This window comes from Ranitomeya variabilis, chromosome 2 (genome assembly GCF_051348905.1).
Source record: "Ranitomeya variabilis isolate aRanVar5 chromosome 2, aRanVar5.hap1, whole genome shotgun sequence".
NCBI classification, from domain to species: Eukaryota; Metazoa; Chordata; class Amphibia; order Anura; family Dendrobatidae; genus Ranitomeya; species Ranitomeya variabilis.
The window spans coordinates 345698592-345717295 of record NC_135233.1 but is presented as its reverse complement, the minus strand read 5'-3'; the positions used below and the strand labels follow the sequence as shown (position 1 = coordinate 345717295).

Genomic DNA, 18704 nt, shown 5'->3' with positions numbered 1-18704 from the left:
ACAGCGACTAAACAGCGACGCTGCAGCGATCGGCATCGTTGTCTGTATCGCTGCAGCGTCGCTTAGTGTGAAGGTACCTTTAGAAGAACTGTGGGCCGCAAGTTGGTGAAGAAGATGCTTAGCTCTGGCGGAACAGGTCTTGTTGACCCAAAATGCCATGAAAGCAGGACAAAAGTAGAATTTGCTATCGAAAAGAACGCTTTTGGAAGGGAATCGATCTTATACAGTGGGCCACTAAAAGACGCTGCATCAGGACGTGGCAATGTAGTGGCTCTAGAGATGAGCTACCTGGGGATACATGGAAGGAGGTGTGGATTACTGGGTAACTTATTTGTTTGCAATGTGTAAACATTCTAAAGGAAAGCATGTGCTCGTGAGTGCATTTCTATTTGTTGGCAAAATGATCGTCAAAACACTCATGGTTGGGAAAGGGGATTTGTTGCCGGCGGTAGAAAACTGCCTTCCCACAATAAACAACATGAAAATTGCTGATTGTCAGCAGAAAACCCACTCTCTGATGCAATCCTGAGGGAGAGTCAGAAGAGGGTGAAGGCCACAGTAAAGCTGCAGCCTCAATTGATTAAGCCTCTTGCCTGCCGGGAGCACATGTGGCAGATGTTGGCGGCAGACGTGCGGAAAAATAAAAAGGATTGTGGACCGGAGGGAAAAAAAAAAAAAAAAAGTGCTGAAAAACTTACACAGGTCTCTCCATTAGGACACTAGGCTATAACTGAGTTGCCTACTGTCCTAGGGGAGGGTTTATCCCACCAGGAGGATTCAACAACCTGGAGTCAAACCTCCTAGGGGCAAGAACGTACACCTACAATCCTGTTCCTTCAAAGCTAGTAATGAGAAAAGTGGATGTAAAACAGCATAAAAAAATAAAATGTCAGCCAAACATAATGATCCTGCCACCAGTGTCCATGTCCCTTATTGCAACACGAGACAATAGTCAGCAGTGCCAGAATAGAGAATTGTACCTCAGTGTTATAGGAAAATAATTCCAGAATGCAGAATTTTCGTGTCTGTTGAACTTGTTGATTGTTTAATGTAACAATTAGCAGAACTATGAATGCAGCTCTGGAATATAATAAGACTGCAGCAGTCTGGGATGATTGTTCCTGTAGAGAAATATGCCATGTAATTGCACACAAACGTCAGGATGACACAGATTTCTCTCACAGGTTTGCAGTGTGAACGGCAGAGCGTCTGCATGTGGATTAGCCCTTAACGGGAATAATCCGGGGGGGCTACCTGCTACAGAATCACTTACAGGACATATTTTTAATTTTGTGGTGGCAAACTGCAACACTGATGGATACAATAACAGGCAGTTTTCAAGTTCTGAAAACCTAGGGTGTATTTACAAAAGCTCCACGACTTTTTATGCATATTTTATCTAAATGCTGGTGAAACCAGTAAACATACTGCATTAAAAATAAAAAATAATAAAACCCCACACTCATGATGCTTAATCTATTGAACAGACCATCCCAGTCGTTTAAGGCCAGGAAGAAGCTATTTACAGCATCCTATAATGGGATTACTGGATTCCCCCTGAACTAAAAACTTTACAAAAAGCATCTGACAGCAGTTTCTTCAATCGCACACACTTCAGGGATCATTAGAAAGACAAAAAAGGCTACCGAAGCTAAGTCGCCGTAGCTCTGGTGTAAAAAAACAGCACAACTGTGCAAATAGACAATGTACGACAACACGTCATTTCTGACATATCAGATTGCTCAGAGGAGCACACCCGGTGCTACGCCACCGTTAACTGTACAGTTAAGCCCCACGGAAGAGCAGGGAAACATGGTCTCACTGCTCAGCCGCTCTCTGTTCTATAGACCGCAGGTCACTTTAAGCCTGTGTACAGAACGACCGAGGTGCTGATGCACACGCAGGACGTCAGAGTCCTGACAAGGTGACGTCATGGCGCAGCGCAGGGACTCCGACGTCCTGTGTGTCCGCCCTAGCCTCGCCAGTGGACTCAGCAGGATCCTGGACTAGGTGAGTATATGTTTATTTATTTTAATTAAAACTTGTGGGGGCATCAAACAATGGGGGACCTGGAAACAGAGTGTGTGTGTGGCATCTTACATTATAGGCTACTTTCACACTAGCTTCGGGCCGAGGTTCCCGACGCTAGCGTTGTCTCCGCCGCACAACGGGGGCAGCGGATGCATTTTTCCAGCGCATCCGCTGCCCCATTGTGAGGTGTGGGGAGGTGGGGGCGGAGTTCCGGCCGCGCATGCGCGGTCAGAAAAAGGGGACCGTCGTGAGCAAAAAACGTTACATGTAGCGTTTTTTGGTGCCGACGGTCCACCACAACACGGCGCAACCGTCGCACGACGGTTGCAACGTGTGTCAATCCGTCGCAATCCGTCGCTTAATGTTAGTCTATGGGGAAAAAAAGCATCCTGCAAGCACTTTTGCTGGATGCGTTTTTTCGGCAAAACGACGCATTGTGGCGGATTGCAGTTAACGCTAGTGTGAAAGTAGCCTTAGGGACTACTGTGGGACCTATTATACATTGTGGGATCTAATGTGGGGTCCATTATACAGTTCGAGGGCTAGTGTGACCACTGTGAGGCCATTGTACAGTGTGGGTTTTATACAGGGTGAGGGCTTGTGTTGGGTCATAGACTTTTGGGTAGCAGTGTGGTCATCATACTATGTATAGAAGTTATGTGTGCCACTGTAGTTTTTATCAGGGTTACCGGTTAGGATCCCCAACTCCGCTTGAGCTGAACCCATAGTTACACCTCTGATGGCAGGGGAGAGGGGTCAAGCCTCAAAAGGCTGTGAGTGAGAGATCTCGCACCTTGAGCCAGTTAAGTTTGAAGCAAAAGCCTTGCTTGCCATGTGGGCACCATGTGGTCTAACTTCTTTGTTCTGACAGCTATGATTTCATAAGGAGAATATGGAATTATTGTACGTACTGGCCACACACATCAGTTACATTTTCAAGATTTCAGGGATGTGGGCAAGTGTGGTGCCACGTCAGTGACTGCGTGGCTTACATCCTCTCACTCCCATTGTCTCATTGGGAACGTGTGGACAGAGGGTGTCTGTGTAAAACTGTACCAAGCTCACCTTACGTGTACCCAGGGGGATCGGAATATCACCGTGATAGTGGCGTCATTGGTGATAGTGGCGAGACTGCACTACGTGAGCCTTCTGACGTAATAGTGATGTCACGCGGGTGGCAAGGTGCGGGTTCATCACGTACAGCAGCATGATGTAGGGACAGAGACCCTGATAGCAACAATATGTCACTTAGTTTACTGGGTGCAGCAGTTGTGATACAATCACAGATTTCTAAGCTGCAGATCTAGCAGAGCTCAGAATGCTGAGCAGTGCATAACCCGTCCACATCACCGACTGACAGTACGCTGCTGATCAGTGCTGGGGGCACAAGACAACTAGTCCTGTAGTGATAAACACTTGCTGATAAAACACTGATTTTATTAAAACAGCACACAGACTAGCAAGTGACACATCACTGCAATCAGAGTCTCAGTCCCTACTTAATGCTGCTCTCAGATTACACAGAAAACCCTGCTGACAGATTCCCTTTAAATCTTTGTTTTCCCTGCATCTGAGCTTCTGTGACAATTGCAATGTGTATACGTTTTCCTGGGGTTTTTTCCCCCCACTCTTTTAACCGTTTGGATGCTGCACAGCCTTAATTGCAGCACATTATTTATACACTAACTTTTGTTGTGGTGATATTACAGGTTATCATTGTTCCTGTGTAAATACAATTTCTTTTGTGTCCTTTTGTTAAAAGGAAATAAATTAAACATGAACCAACAACCTGTACTAGATTTCCTGTGTTAGATATCTAATCCATATTTGCCCTTATTGCGTTTTTGGTTTCCCTTTGTCCTAAAGGAGGGGGCAGTGCCAACATAACATTTTTTTTTCCTTTACTGGGGTCGTCGGACTACAAATGCTGTTTTACATCTCCTGGATCAGGCAATGGAGAAAGGAGCTGGTGACATGGCTGTTAGCCAACACTGGGGAGACAATTTCTATTGTCTGCACTGCCACATCAGCTTAATAATAATAAAATTTATGTGTGTGTGTGTGTGTGTGTGTGTGTGTGTGTGTGTGTGTGTGTGTGTGTGTGTGTGTGTGTGTGTGTGTGTGTGTGTGTGTGTGTATACACACTCACCGGCCACTTTATTAGGTACACCATGCTAGTAACGGGTTGGACCCCCTTTTGCCTTCAGAACTGCCTCAATTCTTCGTGGCATAGATTCAACAAGGTGCTGGAAGCATTCCTCAGAGATTTTGGTCCATATTGACATGATGGCATCACACAGTTGCCGCAGATTTGTCGGCTGCACATCCCAAAGATGCTCCATACAAGGCAGGATGGATCCATGCTTTCATGTTGTTTACGCCAAATTCTGACCCTACCATCCGAATGTCGCAGCAGAAATCGAGACTCATCAGACCAAGCAACGTTTTTCCAATCTTCTACTGTCCAATTTCGATGAGCTTGTACAAATTGTAGCCTCAGTTTCCTGTTCTTAGCTGAAAGGAGTGGTACCCGGTGTGGTCTTCTGCTGCTGTAGCCCATCTGCCTCAAAGTTCGACGCACTGTGCGTTCAGAGATGCTCTTAGGCCTACCTTGGTTGTAACGGGTGGCGATTTGAGTCACTGTTGCCTTTCTATCAGCTCGAACCAGTCTGCCCATTCTCCTCTGACCTCTGGCATCAACAAGGCACTTCCGCCCACAGAACTGCCACTCACTGGATTTTTTTTCTTTTTCGGACCATTCTCTGTAAACCCTAGAGATGGTTGTGCGTGAAAATCCCAGTAGATCAGCAGTTTCTGAAATACTCAGACCAGCCCTTCTGGCACCAACATCCATGCCACGTTCAAAGGCACTCAAATCACCTTTCTTCCCCATACTGATGCTCGGTTTGAACTACAGGAGATTGTCTTGACCATGTCTACATGCCTAAATGCACTGAGTTGCCGCCATGTGATTGGCTGATTAGAAATTAAGTGTTAACAAGAAGTTGGACAGGTGTACCTAATAAAGTGGCCAGTGAGTGAGTGTATGTATATATATATATATATATATATATATATATATATATATATATATATATATACACACACACACACAGTGCCTAAAAGTAGTATTCAACCCCCTGCAGATTTAGCAGGTTTAATAAGATGCAGATAAGTTAGAGCCTTCAAACTTCAAACAACAGCAGGATTTACTAACAGATGCATAAATCTTACAAACCAAAAAGTTTTGTTGCTCAGTTAAATTTTTATAAATTTTAAACATAAAAGTGTGGGCCAATTATTCTTCAACCCCTAGGTTTAATATTTTGTGGAATAACCTTTGTTTGCAATTACAGCTAATAATCGTCTTTTATAAGACCTGATCAGGCCGGCACAGGTCTCTGGAGTTATCTTGGCCCACTCCTCCATGCAGATCTTCTCCAAGTTATCTAGGTTCTTTGGGTGTCTCATGTGGACTTTAATCTTGAGCTCCTTCCACAAGTTTTCAATTGGGTTAAGGTCAGGAGACTGACTAGGCCACTGCAACACCTTGATTTTTTGCCTCTTGAACCAGGCCTTGGTTTTCTTGGCTGTGTGCTTTGGGTCGTTGTCTTGTTGGAAGATGAAATGACGACCCATCTTAAGATCCTTGATGGAGGAGCGGAGGTTCTTGGCCAAAATCTCCAGGTAGGCCGTGCTATCCATCTTCCCATGGATGCGGACCAGATGGCCAGGCCCCTTGGCTGAGAAACAGCCCCACAGCATGATGCTGCCACCACCATGCTTGACTGTAGGGATGGTATTCTTGGGGTCGTATGCAGTGCCATCCAGTCTCCAAACGTCACGTGTGTGGTTGGCACCAAAGATCTACCAAAGGTACCTTACGGGCTCGTCTGGAACGGAGACCATTGCGGTGGAGTACGTTACTTATGGTATTGACTGAAACCAATGTCCCCACTGCCATGAGATCTTCCCGGAGCTCCTTCCTTGTTGTCCTTGGGTTAGCCTTGACTCTTCGGACAAGCCTGGCCTCGGCACGGGAGGAAACTTTCAAAGGCTGTCCAGGCCGTGGAAGGCTAACAGTAGTTCCATAAGCCTTCCACTTCCGGATGATGCTCCCAACAGTGGAGACAGGTAGGCCCAACTCCTTGGAAAGGGTTTTGTACCCCTTGCCAGCCTTGTGACCCTCCACGATCTTGTCTCTGATGGTCTTGGAATGCTCCTTTGTCTTTCCCATGTTGACCATGTATGAGTGCTGTTCACAAGTTTGGGGAGGGTCTTAAATAGTCAGAAAAGGCTGGAAACAGAGATAATTAATCCAAACATGTGAAGCTCATTGTTCTTTCTGCCTGAACTACTTCTTAATACTTTAGGGGAACCAAACAGAATTCTGGTGGGTTGAGGGGTTGAATAATAAATGACCCTCTGAAAAAACTTTTCACAATTTAAAAAAAAAAAATAAACAAAGAAATAACATTCTTTTTTGCTGCAGTGCATTTCACACTTCCAGGCTGATCTACAGTCCAAATGTCACAATGCCAAGTTAATTCCAAATGTGTAAGCCCGCTAAATCTGCAGGGGGTTGAATACTACTTGTAGGCACTGTGTATATATATATATATATATTCTAGCTGTTTCCAGCCAGCTAACGCTCGGCATGCTCACTGCTATCTAATTAACGCTGCTAGTGATTAAACTAAAGTAAATAATGACAACATTCAATAGCGCTTACGCAGGTGGTAAATTAACTTAAAATGAAGTTAATAATAATAATAATTAAAAATCAGAATAATACTAACACACTTTATTCACAGTGTAAAATAAAAATGGAATTCGTGTGGTAATGTGTGGGGACGGAGCCTCGTGTGGTAATGTGTGAGGACGGAGCCTCGTGTGGTAATGTGGGGGGACGGAGCCTCGTGTGGTAATGTGGGGGGGACGGAGCCTCGTGTGGTAATGTGGGGGGACGGAGCCTCGTGTGGTAATGTGGGGGGACGGATGTTATGATCCGGTGACCTTGGAGCCGCATGAAACTTTCTCTGGAGTAGGTGGAAACTATACTGACCACAGATCCTGAACTAACACCGCAACTAGAAGTAGCCGTGGGGTGTGCCTAACAAACCCTACACACCTCGACACAGCCGGAGGACTAAATACCCCTCTAGATGGAAATAGGAATACTACCTTGCCTCAGAGCAGAACCCCAAAGGATAGGCAGCCCCCACGAATATTGACTGAGTAGGAGAAGAAAAGACACACGCAGGGTGAAAACAAGATTTAGCAAAAGAGGCCACTCTAGCTAAATAGGAAAGGATAGGACAGAATACTAGGCGGTCAGTATTAAAACCCTTCAAAAAATATCCACAGCAGATAATACAAAAAATTCCACAATCTAACTAAAGACGTGGAATGAATATCTGCAACCCCAGAGAATCCAACAAGACTGAGAAAATACTGACACAATCTAAGCTGGACAAGAAAACACAAAAGAATAGCACTGAATCATGAAGCACACAGCATGTGTACCACAGAAAAAAAACCAGACACTTATCTTTGCTGATTTGGCAGAAAGGCAGGAGGAACCAGGCAGAGGTCCAACACCTCCCAACAACAATTGACAACTGGCAAGGACTAATGGATCCTGCACACCTAAATACCCCAGTCAGAACTGCAATCAGCAGAAACACCTGACCAGGACTGCAACTCAGGGACAACTGCATTACCACCTACCACCACCGGAGGGAACCCAAAAGCAGAATTCACAACAGACGGAGCCTCGTGTGGTAATGTGGGGGGACGGAGCCTCGTGTGGTAATGTGGGGGGACGGAGCCTCGTGTGGTAATGTGGGGGGGGGGCGGCGCCTCGTGTGGTAATGTGGGGGGGCGGCATTGTGTGTGGTAATGTGGTGGGGGGCGGGATTATGTGTAGTAATTTGGTGGGGGACGGGATTGTGTGTGGTAATGTGGTGGGGTTCGAGATTATGTGTGGTGATGTGGTGGGGGCGGAGCTACTGTGCAGGGGGCAGGATTAGCGAGTAATCACGATGATAGATAGATAATAAATAGATAGATAATAAATAGATAGATAGATAGATAGATAGATAGATAAATAATGGTTGACAAATGTGGATGAAAATAGTTTGGGTTTTCTATATGAAATTCGGAGGATTTTTCTTATGCTTGCCGGACCCCAGGATTGGTGGTGGTCTCGGAGGTCGGAGCTCCAGTACTCAAAGTGATGCCCATCTGAAAATATTGCTGGGAAGCCAGATCCTCCATTTCAACAGTAAAATTCAATACCTTTAAGCTCTCTCGACACAGCTGTAGGAGATCTAGACATGGCTTGGAGACAGCAGGTAATCTATTTTATGTCAAGAAACAAGACATAAAAACGGATCCTTAACCCCTTCCCGACCTGTGACGCCACGTAGGCATCATGAAAGTCGGTGCCAATCCGACCTGTGACGCCTATGTGGCGTCATGGAGGGATCGCGTCCCTGCAGATCGGGGGAAAGGGTTAACTCCAATTTCACCCGTTCTGCAGGGACAGGGGGAGTGGTACTTCAGCCCGGGGGGGTGGCTTCACCCCCTCGTGGCTACGATCGCTCTGATTGGCTGTTGAAAGTGCAACAGCCAATCAGAGCAATTCGTAATATTTCACCTATAAAAAGTGGTGAAATATTACAATCCAGCCATGGCCGATGCTGCAATATCATCGGCCATGGCTGGAAACCCTGATGTGCCCCCCCAGGCACCGATCGCCTCCCCAGTCCTCCGTTCTGTCCCGTAGTCCCCTCCGTCCGCCTGTCCGCTCCCCCTCGTGCTCCGATCCACCCCCCCCGTGCTAAGATCCACCCCCCCCATGCTCCGATCCACCCCCCCCCCCATACTTACCGAGCCTCCCGGAGTCTGTCCGTCTTCTCCATGGGTGCCGCCATCTTTCAAAACGCATGCGCAGTGCGCCCGCCGAATCTGCCGGCCGGCAGATTCGTTCCAGGTACATTTTGATCACTCCAGGTATCATTTTGATAAAACTTATCACAGTGATCAAAATAACAAATATAGTAAATGAACCCGCCCCCTTTATCACCCCCATAGGTAGGGACAATAATAAAATAAAGAAAATATATTTTTTTTTTTCTGCACTAGGGTTAGGGCTAGGGTTAGGGCTAGAATTAGGCTAGGCTATGTGCACACGGTGTGGATTTGGCTGCGGATCCGCAGCGGATTGGCCGCTGCAGATTCGTAGCAGTTTTCCATCAGGTTTACAGTACCATGCCTATGGAAAACTAAATCCGCTGTGCCCATGGCGCGGAAAATACCGCGCGGAAACGCTGTGTTGTATTTTCCGCAGCATGTCAATTCTTTGTGCGGATTCCGCAGCGTTTTACACCTGTTCTTCAATAGGAATCCGCAGCTGAAATCCGCACAAAAAACACTGGAAATCTGCGGTAAATCCGCAGGTAAAACGCAGTGCCTTTTACCTGCGGATTTTTCAAAAATGGTGCAGAAAAATCTCACACGAATCTGCAACGTGGGCACATAGCCTTAGGGTTAGGGTTGGAATTAGGGCTAGGATTGGAAATAGGGTTAAGATTAGGCCTGTGGTTAGGGTTGTGTTGGGGTTAGGGATTAGGGGTGTGTCGGGTTTAGGGTTGTGGTTAGGGGGTGTGTTGGGGTTAGAATTGAGGGGTTTCCACTGTTTAGGCACATCAGGGGTCTCCAAACGCAACATGGCGCCACCATTGATTCCAGCCAATCTTGCATTCAAAAAGTCAAATGGTGCTCCCTCCCTTCCAAGCCCCGACATGCACCCAAACAGTGGTTTACCCCCACATATGGGGTACCAGCATACTCAGGACAAACTGGGCAACAACTATTGGGGTCAAATTTCTCCTGTTACCCTTGCAAAAATAAAAAATTGCTTGCTAAAACATCATTTTTGAGGAAAGAAAAATAATTTTTTATTTTCACGGCTCTGCGTTGTAAACTTCAGTGAAGCACTTGGGGGTTCAAAGTGCTCACTACATATCTAGATAAGTTCCGTGGAGGGTCTAATTTCCAAAATGGGGTCACTTGTGGGGAGTTTCTACTGTTTAGGCACATCAGGGGCTCTGCAAACGCAACATGACGCCAGCAGAGCATTCCATCAAAGTCTGCATTTCAAAAGTCACTACTTCCCTTCCGAGCCTCGACGTGTGCCCAAGCAGTGGTTTACCCCCACATATGGGGTAATAGTGTACTCAGGACAAACTGGACAACAACTTTTGGGGTCCAATTTCTCCTGTTACCCTTGGGAAAATAAAAAAAATTGCGGGCTAAAAAATAATTTTTGAGGAAAGAAAAATGATTTTTTATTTTCACAGCTCTGCGTTATAAACTTCTGTGAAGCACTTGGGGGTTTAAAGTGGTCACCACACATCTAGATTAGTTCCATGGGAGGTCTAGTTTCCAAAATGGGGTCACATGTGGGGGAGCTCCAATGTTTAGGCACACATGGGCTCTCCAAACGCGACATTGTGTCCGCTAACGATTGGAGCTAATTTTTCATTCAATAAGTTAAATGGCGCTCCTTCCCTTCCGAGCCCTGCCATGTGCCCAAACAGTGGTTTGTTACCACATATGAGGTATAGGTGTACTCAGGAGCAATTGCCCAACACATTTTAGGATCCATTTTATCCTGTTGCCCATGTGGAAATGAACAAATTGAGGATAAAAGAATTTTTTTTGTGAAAAAAAAGAAGTACTTTTTCATTTTTACGGATCAATTTGTGAATCACCTGGGGGTTCAAAGTGCTCACTATGGAGCAGGTGGTAAGGGGGAAGATAAATGTTTGGCCCTGCTACGGTGCAGCAAGCGCCTGTAGTTAGACCAGTCATCCCTTTAACATGGACTTGATTACTAATTCCTCCCAATCCCATCTTTTCCTTCGCCGGCTCTGGTTATTTACCACTAGGACACTTCTCTCGCCTTCATACTGACATTTTTTTTGGCATAGGAGGGAATTATATGACTCAGAAATACTCGCAGCCTACACACACACACTCCGTCGTGGAGCAATGATAGCGTATAACGCATCTCATCAAGTAACAAAACCAAGTTTTGTTTTCTTTTTTTCCTTTTTAGAAATGCTCCAAAAATGTACCTTTTACTTAAGAAGTGTTCTATCAATCACCTACAAACTCAGGCCATGTAAAGAAATAAAAGCTATAAAACCAGGCAGATCTGGGTGAGACAAAGGGAGAATCTCATGCTACGTTTGCACAGAAATGCGAGTTCTTGCCGTTTCCCAGCTTCTCTTGCCACGATCCAAAAGTGGTGCAAAGCGGGCAGACAGGGATCGAGATCCCCGCAGGCTGAACGTTCGCACGTTTCAGTACCAGTGGCAGTGGCATGTGCCCCTGGGGCAAAACTACTGTTATTGTGCACAGGTAAGCAAGTTAAAGACAAAGTTAAAGATGACATTTCCTTTGAATTTCAGGCCAGAAAAAAAAAAAAAAATTATATTGTAATTTTTCTGCAGTTTAAAAATTACAAAAAGGAAAATGGGCCAATGCAAACGTTTGGGCACCCTTATTTGTGTGCTCCGATAACTTTGATTAAGGTTTCAGACCTGAATTAGCCTGTTAGGGTTATGGCTTATTCACCATCATCATTAGTAAAGGCCAGGTGATGCAAATATCCCAGCTTAATAAAAGTTGCTGCTCCCCAATACACACTGTGCAAGTGCGGGATTTCAAGTGACATTGGCGCAAACTCAGGAACATAATTTAAAGTGCCTGAGCGGTGACAACCCCGACTTAATGCTATGAAGCACACCCCTATGACTAAACAAGCAGGTAAGATTTAACTATATAAAGTGCTTTTTGCTAAGGATTACAGTGGCGATTTTAATGAAAAAAAAAATATGTTAGTGATGCACATTGCAACACCAACAACGCACTGGGGACACTTTAGATGCTACAAATGACATGACAGGTTCCCTTTAAGCATGGGGTGGATCAAGCATGCATTGGAGTTGTGTAATGGCACAGGGAACATTTCACTGGTAGAGGGAGGAACAGATTCAATTACATTTCAACACATTCTTGATGCAAAACATAACAGCATGGGTAACAAAGCTGAAGTTGAAATAAGGATTGCTTCTACAAATGGATAATGATCTTAAACACACGTCACAATCCGCAACAGACAACCTCAAAAGGCGCAAGCTGAAGGTTTTACAATGGCCCTCACAGTCCGCTGATCTGAACATCATTGAAAATATGTGGCTAGACCTCAAAATAGAGGATTAAAGATGACCCAGGAATCTCACAGAACTGGAAGAATTTATGAAAATCCCTCAAACAAGAATTGAAAGACTAATATCTAACTACAAGAAGAGTTTATAAGCTGTGATACTTGCAAAAGGGGGTGCTACTAGGTACCAACCATGCAGGGTGCCCAAACTTTTAAATTAACCCATTTTCCCCCTTTTATAATTTTTAAAATGTAAAAAAAATGACAATATACTTTTGCCTACAATACAAAGGAAATGTATCATCTTTAACGTTAGCCCGTTTAGAGACAATTTCATTAACTTGTTTAACTGTAACTTTGACCAGGGGCGCCCAAACTTTTACATGCCACATGGCAAATGTATAGGCTGTGAGGCGTCAAATTTATTAAGAAGCGTGCACAATTTATCTACAATGTACTGTGGGTTATGTTTCGGCTACTTTCACACTAGCGTCGGACGACGCACGACGAATTGCGTCGTTGCGACGTACCGACGCTAGCAGTGAAAGCGCCGCACAACGGGGGCAGCGGATGCTGTTTTTCAACGCATCCGCTGCCCCATTGTGAGGTGCGGGGAGGAGGGGGCGGAGTTCCGGCCGCGCATGCGCGGTCGGAAAAGACGGGAACGACGCACCAAAAAACGTTACAAGCAACTTTTTTTGGTGGCGACGGTCCGACGCAACCGTCGCACGACGGTTGCGACGTGTGGCAATGCGTCGCTAATGCAAGTCCATGGAGAAAAAACGCATCCTGCAAGCACTTTTGCAGGATGCGTTTTTTCTACAAAACGACGCATAGCGACGTGCAGTGCACGACGCTAGTGTGAAAGTAGCCTTAGACTACCTTGCGTTGCTGCTGCAAGAAGGTCACAAAGTTCCTGCAATTGTCACCAAGACAATGCCCTGAAGTGCCGGGTGCAAATAATGGTATATAACAATGTATACAGTGCACTGACCGTTTATTCCTGCCTATCACTTACTGACGGGAAGATCCTGCCGTCTCCAACATCTCCCAACATTTCATTTTCCTGCCCTTGAACACACACTTTTTTTTTGCCATCGTCTGACTAATGGCATGAAAATTAGCATCTAGACCTCCAATCCCCTGCACCAGAAATCATAGTTGAAATTCCCAGAGCATCATTCCGTAATGAGCAGACTTTAAAATAAGAGCAGGAATGGTACGTCTGGTTAATAAATAACTAATAAGTGCTGGGTTTGATTTATAATTAATCAACCCAGAAAGAGGTCAGATCTGGTTTCAGATCAATGTAATACTATAGGGCCAGAGCGATCCGGCTCTGCGGGGCTGTGCTTACATGCCGCCACTTGTAGCTGGTACATGGCATGTGGAATTTCAATAGCTGCATGTGTATAATAGCACCATGCTATCCACTGCACCTATGTATCATACATGTTCTAATGTCCTCAGACATCAAACTGGATTTTCACATCAGAAAAGAAAGGAATTGTTTTTCTAGTTAAAAAATAATAATAATTTACTTGGGATAAATGTAAAACAAGGGAATAAGATAAAGGGGTTGTCTCAGCCTCGTCATTCAGAAGCACACTGCTCCTCTGCCTCACCACTTTCCTGCTTGCCGGGGGAGCGGCGCGCTCCTGATGATTGACAGTTCCGAGCAGTGGCATGGTCATGTCCCTGCAACATGAGACCATTATTGCTGGTCGGATCCAGCCAGCTTTGTAGCAGCACTTGCAAGCACAATCCTTGCCTAGGAAATCAGCCACCTCTGATACCAATGCGGTGGTCGGTAACCTAGGCAATGAGCAGTACACAAAAGAATTAAAGATCACTCTGTTCTTGAGAACATAGATTTTTAAAAAGAGCTAAATTGCAAAGAGATATATATATATATATATATATATATATATAAAGCACGTCATGATTTTTACCCATTTTAAAAGAGGAGACAATTTCTTTAAATGGGGAATATACTTGGATTAATGATTTTATGCCCCCAGCACAAGTCATTTCTGCAGCAAACAGTGATGATACATTACCACTGTGCACAAACACAGCAAATTTGCAGTAGCATAATGCCAGTTCAAGCTGCTGATGTGACCTAACCGCGCCATATTCGCATCCAAATCATACCCTAAAATAAGGTGCATTTACATACAGCAGACTTGTAGAAAATCCTGAGACTGCCCCAATAGGACCTGCAGAAATCCATGCATGTGCAGCAGAAAATCCCCTATTCAGGTGCATGGTATAGCTTTTAAGTTATTGATAGGGGCTGTCCAGGAGAATAAAAAAAAATAATGAAACAAAAAAAAAAAAAACAATGCCGATTTCTTTCAGCAACTGCATCACCCCTGAGAACGAGAGTTTGGTCTGGTATTGCAACTCATCCCCATTGAAGTGAATGGAGCTGATCTGCAAATACAAAGCACAATACAGGTTTAGGAGAATCACGGTTCCAGGAAGAAAGGAGCCAAATATTTCTTGACAATCAGAGATCCAGCAGCTAAAAATCCTGGAAATAATCCTAACACAACTAGATTGCACACCATGGTAATGGTACAGTTACAACTGCACCAGTCTCCACAGTATGCAGGTTTTCCATCAAAGCAACGAACACATCAATGGAAACCAACAACGTCCAATGCTGCCACTGTAATTAAAGTCAATGGGACTGAGCACAGCACTTGTCTATCTCCACCACTCCCATAGCCTACATGCGTGACCACCGTTATGTCCAAACAAGTGGCATGGGACCCCTAGTGATCACACACACTGACCATGTGCCTGGTGTATACCTGATAAGCTGCGATTACGGACCAAACCCATTAAAGTATTTTTCGGCCATGTGGGTTATTCTAGACCTAGCAAATTAGTCCATTAGTAATCTGGGAGTTAAGGATCTCTTAACCCACTAATGGCTGCGATACTGAACATGCAGGGTAAAATCTGCAATGCCGGAGAAGAAATACACTTTGGCATCTCCTATTAAGTTCAGAGATGTCACGGGAAACCAGTACCTTATTAGGTTCTTACACAGGGTACACCAAAACGTGGGGGTCGGCCATCGGCTTACCAATCTAGAAACTGGTAAAATCCACTACCAATAAACTAATGTCTACACTGGAGAAGCAACTATCAGAATAGTTGGCTTTTCCCAAGTCCAATCTTTGTCCCCCACCCCAGGTACAAGAAGCACTGGACGGCCATTTGTCTTTGCTCAGTGACATTACAGTAGTAAGTAAAGCATCACAGTCCTCACCATGTCTCCACGGATCTTTGGGTTCTAGAGCACCAGAAACAATGTCATCATCGCTAGGAAATGTGACCCTCTTTGGCCCCTGTTTATTGCGGCCATTGTCCTCCTCTGGGGCCCCTTCTTCTTTGGGCCCTTTACTATGATTTTCTAGATCTGCTGCACCAGTGGATGGAGTCCCCTCATCACAATTAACCTTTCCTTCATCTGTAATGACCGCACTGGAGGAAGAAGAAGAAGCCGATTCGGTCCTATGAGGCAAAGCCTCCAAATCCTGGATAACTGGTAATGAGGCAATGGAAGACGAGTCCTTGGCCTGTTCCTGGGCACTACCCAGCGAACCTGCAGATCCTGGAGAATTTTCCACAGTCACTTCCACCCTCATGTTCTCTTGAGGAGCAGTATCTACAGATGCTAAATTGTCTATACTGTCCTGAGCAGGCACCTCGCCCACCTCATCTGTGCCATCTTCTTGTTTAGTGTTTTCATTGCTGCATTGCTCATCACTCGAGCCTTCCTGGGTGCACAAAGCGTCCCCATTGTCCTCTGTCTCAATATGTTCCTCCTGTTTAAGTGACCCCTCAGAGGGAAGATTTGCACTTTCCAAGACTGCAGGCATCTCCATAGTAGCAGGTACTTATCCAGCCATGGAAGCCATCGTTAGATCACGCACCAGAAGCCTGTAACACACAAAACATATTAGTATCAGTTCATCATGCAATGTGCCAAAACCTTAAATATCATCAAAGTATTTCCCATAGCATAAATATTCTGACGTTCCTTTTATTTGATTTCTGTGAATATTATATTGTGGAGGGACGACCACCCCATAACTGATAACAGTTCGCTTATTCATAAATTTCCAGGAGGAATAAAAGAGGAACAGTACAAGATAAGAAAAGATTATACATAATTACTGTATTATGGGAAATGTAGGTATTTATCAAACAAGACATGTTAGGAAAGTAAACTTTTGCTATTTAATCTAGCATCAATAAACCCTGGTAGAGTCCCAGATTATCAAGTAAAGTATTCTGAATTATTGGACAGTCACTGAAAATATTATAAGACCCATTGGTACAGAAGGCGAAAATAAAAAGTCCAGCTGGCCAGACATGACATGAGCAGCCGATCCCCCTGAAATCGACTTCATTTGTGTGTGACCCTTTATATTCAACAATGCACAATATCAACTATTCACAAGGTGATAACTAGCTGACGGGTACAGGTTTGACCCCACTGATCCCAGGAATGGGGCTCTGAAATGCACAACCAAAATGGAGCAAAGACCACACAAGCGTGCTTGCGCTCCACTCACGGACATTTTGAGCCCTTTCTGGGGTCCTGTAGGAGTCCCAGAGCCAGCAAGGTCTCGCCTAACCTGTGAAAAGGTGACAACTTGCAATATTGGGAGTAATTGATTTAACAGACTTTGGTGCTATAAAAGTACATTAACAAGCGGCAGATCTGCTACAGAGATTTCTGCGACTTTCCCATCTGACCGAGGCCTGCAGAAAGCCGTACACATGCTACAGACGCAGTCCCAAGCACACAGAAGGAATGGATTTTTCAGTTGCAGGTGTGTGTGAACATACCCTTATCACAAGGATTTCCTAATCACTTCTCTTTGCTCAGTCGTCTGCTCTTGTGAAATTCCACACTAGTCTGCAGATCTCTGCTGGAAGCAAGGGTTGGATTATCAGATTTTCTGGATTATTAGGTTACAGATGAACTGAATATCACAGTCTCTTTACAAAAGAAAATAATGTGCACAATTTGCATCAACAAAGAAGTAATCGCATGACAAATTATTGAACGTCACAGTCTCGCTTCTTCTTAACTAACACGACTGGGACTCATCCTATGGGCTCCTTTTCACTTGCGAGAAATACGTGCGAGTCTCGCATGTTAAAACCAAGCTCTGGCGCCGGCACTTGGGAGCGGAGCGTGAAGCTTCATGTATTGCTATGCAGCCGCACGCTCCGCTCTGGAGTGCCGGCGCCAGAGCTTGGTTTTAACCTGCGAGACTAGCACGTATTTATCACAGGTGAAAAGGAGCCCTATAAGTTGTATGCAGGCTTTTCCTAGTTACATCAGTTTAAGGAAAAGCTGGGGGACACCCATGTACATCTTTACTGCTCCAGCCCATCTTTACAAAGCCCTCATTGGGTGACAGCATAAGGATAGATATGTGATCACTTCATAGCTGCTGGGACCCCGATAAATCCTGGGAACGAAGGGGATAGCCGGGTGAATCAGTCTTTTCCTCGGCAGAGGTGCTACAATCCACCTGCAGCGCAACGCTTGAAGAACTCTATACTGGGGGGTTAAAGATCTCAACATTATTAGAAAACTTGTAAGAAGTTATGGATTTCACTCTGGTCCCTCCAAGATCACTTGTGTGACCCCCCTTTCCCTGGGGAAGGGGGTCCATAGTGACAGTCACAGCTGACGGTAATTTGAGACCACGGCCATCTCTTTGGATACAAATGGGCACAAAATAACAAAACTAAGGGCCGCTGGGAGCCGCCGTGGGTAGAGAAAGCTCGCTAAACAAGACCTTAGACCTGGAATAGACCCCATATAAAACCTGAGGTCGAATAGCGGCCCCCATGGGCGATCGATCACCACGACATGTAAAACAGAGCGGAAATACGGCGGCGTGCACGTGACTGAATATTGGGGGAGTGCATGTGAATATGGGGGACCCTAGTCTTACAATCCAGGAGTATGTCCTGCAGAGATAAGCGGTGTCGGGGGTCTAAAGCGCCGCTTCTCCCCACCCTCCTGAGAAATAACAGACAAGACAATGTGGCCCCTGGATATGTGGCCCCTGGGAGTGTCCCACCATACAGACAGTCTCATTACCTCTCAGTGGCTGTCAGTCCCCAGCAGCATGTGGACAGCCGGGTTACATGGCTCCCCAGTGTTCTACCAGCTGCCGCCAGTCTGTGCAGTAAGCCCCTCAGCGCCCGCACACAGGGCAGTCTCTGTCTTCTCTTCTGCTGCTCCTTGTTTGTCTCTGACGTCCCAAGACTGTCTCTTGCTGTCTAAACTCAGTTTCCGGGTCACATGTCTCTGTCTCAGGTCTCTGCCAGGCTGCGACGCCAAAAAACAGCTGAGCCAATCAGCGTCTGCCGCGTCAGCAACCACCAT

General features: G+C 45.4%; 1 protein-coding gene across 3 annotated transcripts in view; it reads right to left on the bottom strand.

Moving 5' to 3' along the window:
- PPP1R37 (protein phosphatase 1 regulatory subunit 37) overlaps window positions 1–18704 on the bottom strand; it is a 51692-nt gene extending 32988 nt beyond the window's left edge. Inside the window, exons 1-3 of one of the 3 annotated variants that reach the window (XM_077285472.1) lie at window positions 18417–18704; window positions 17144–17223; window positions 15555–16228 (exon numbers count right to left, since the gene is read on the bottom strand). In XM_077285472.1, coding sequence (XP_077141587.1) covers window positions 15555–16173 — 619 coding nt within the window. In that variant the 5' untranslated portion in view covers window positions 16174–16228; window positions 17144–17223; window positions 18417–18704. Of the gene's footprint in view, window positions 1–15554; window positions 16229–17143; window positions 17227–18416 lie in introns of all 3 variants that reach the window. The other 2 variants (XM_077285473.1, XM_077285475.1) reach the window with 2 other exon arrangements.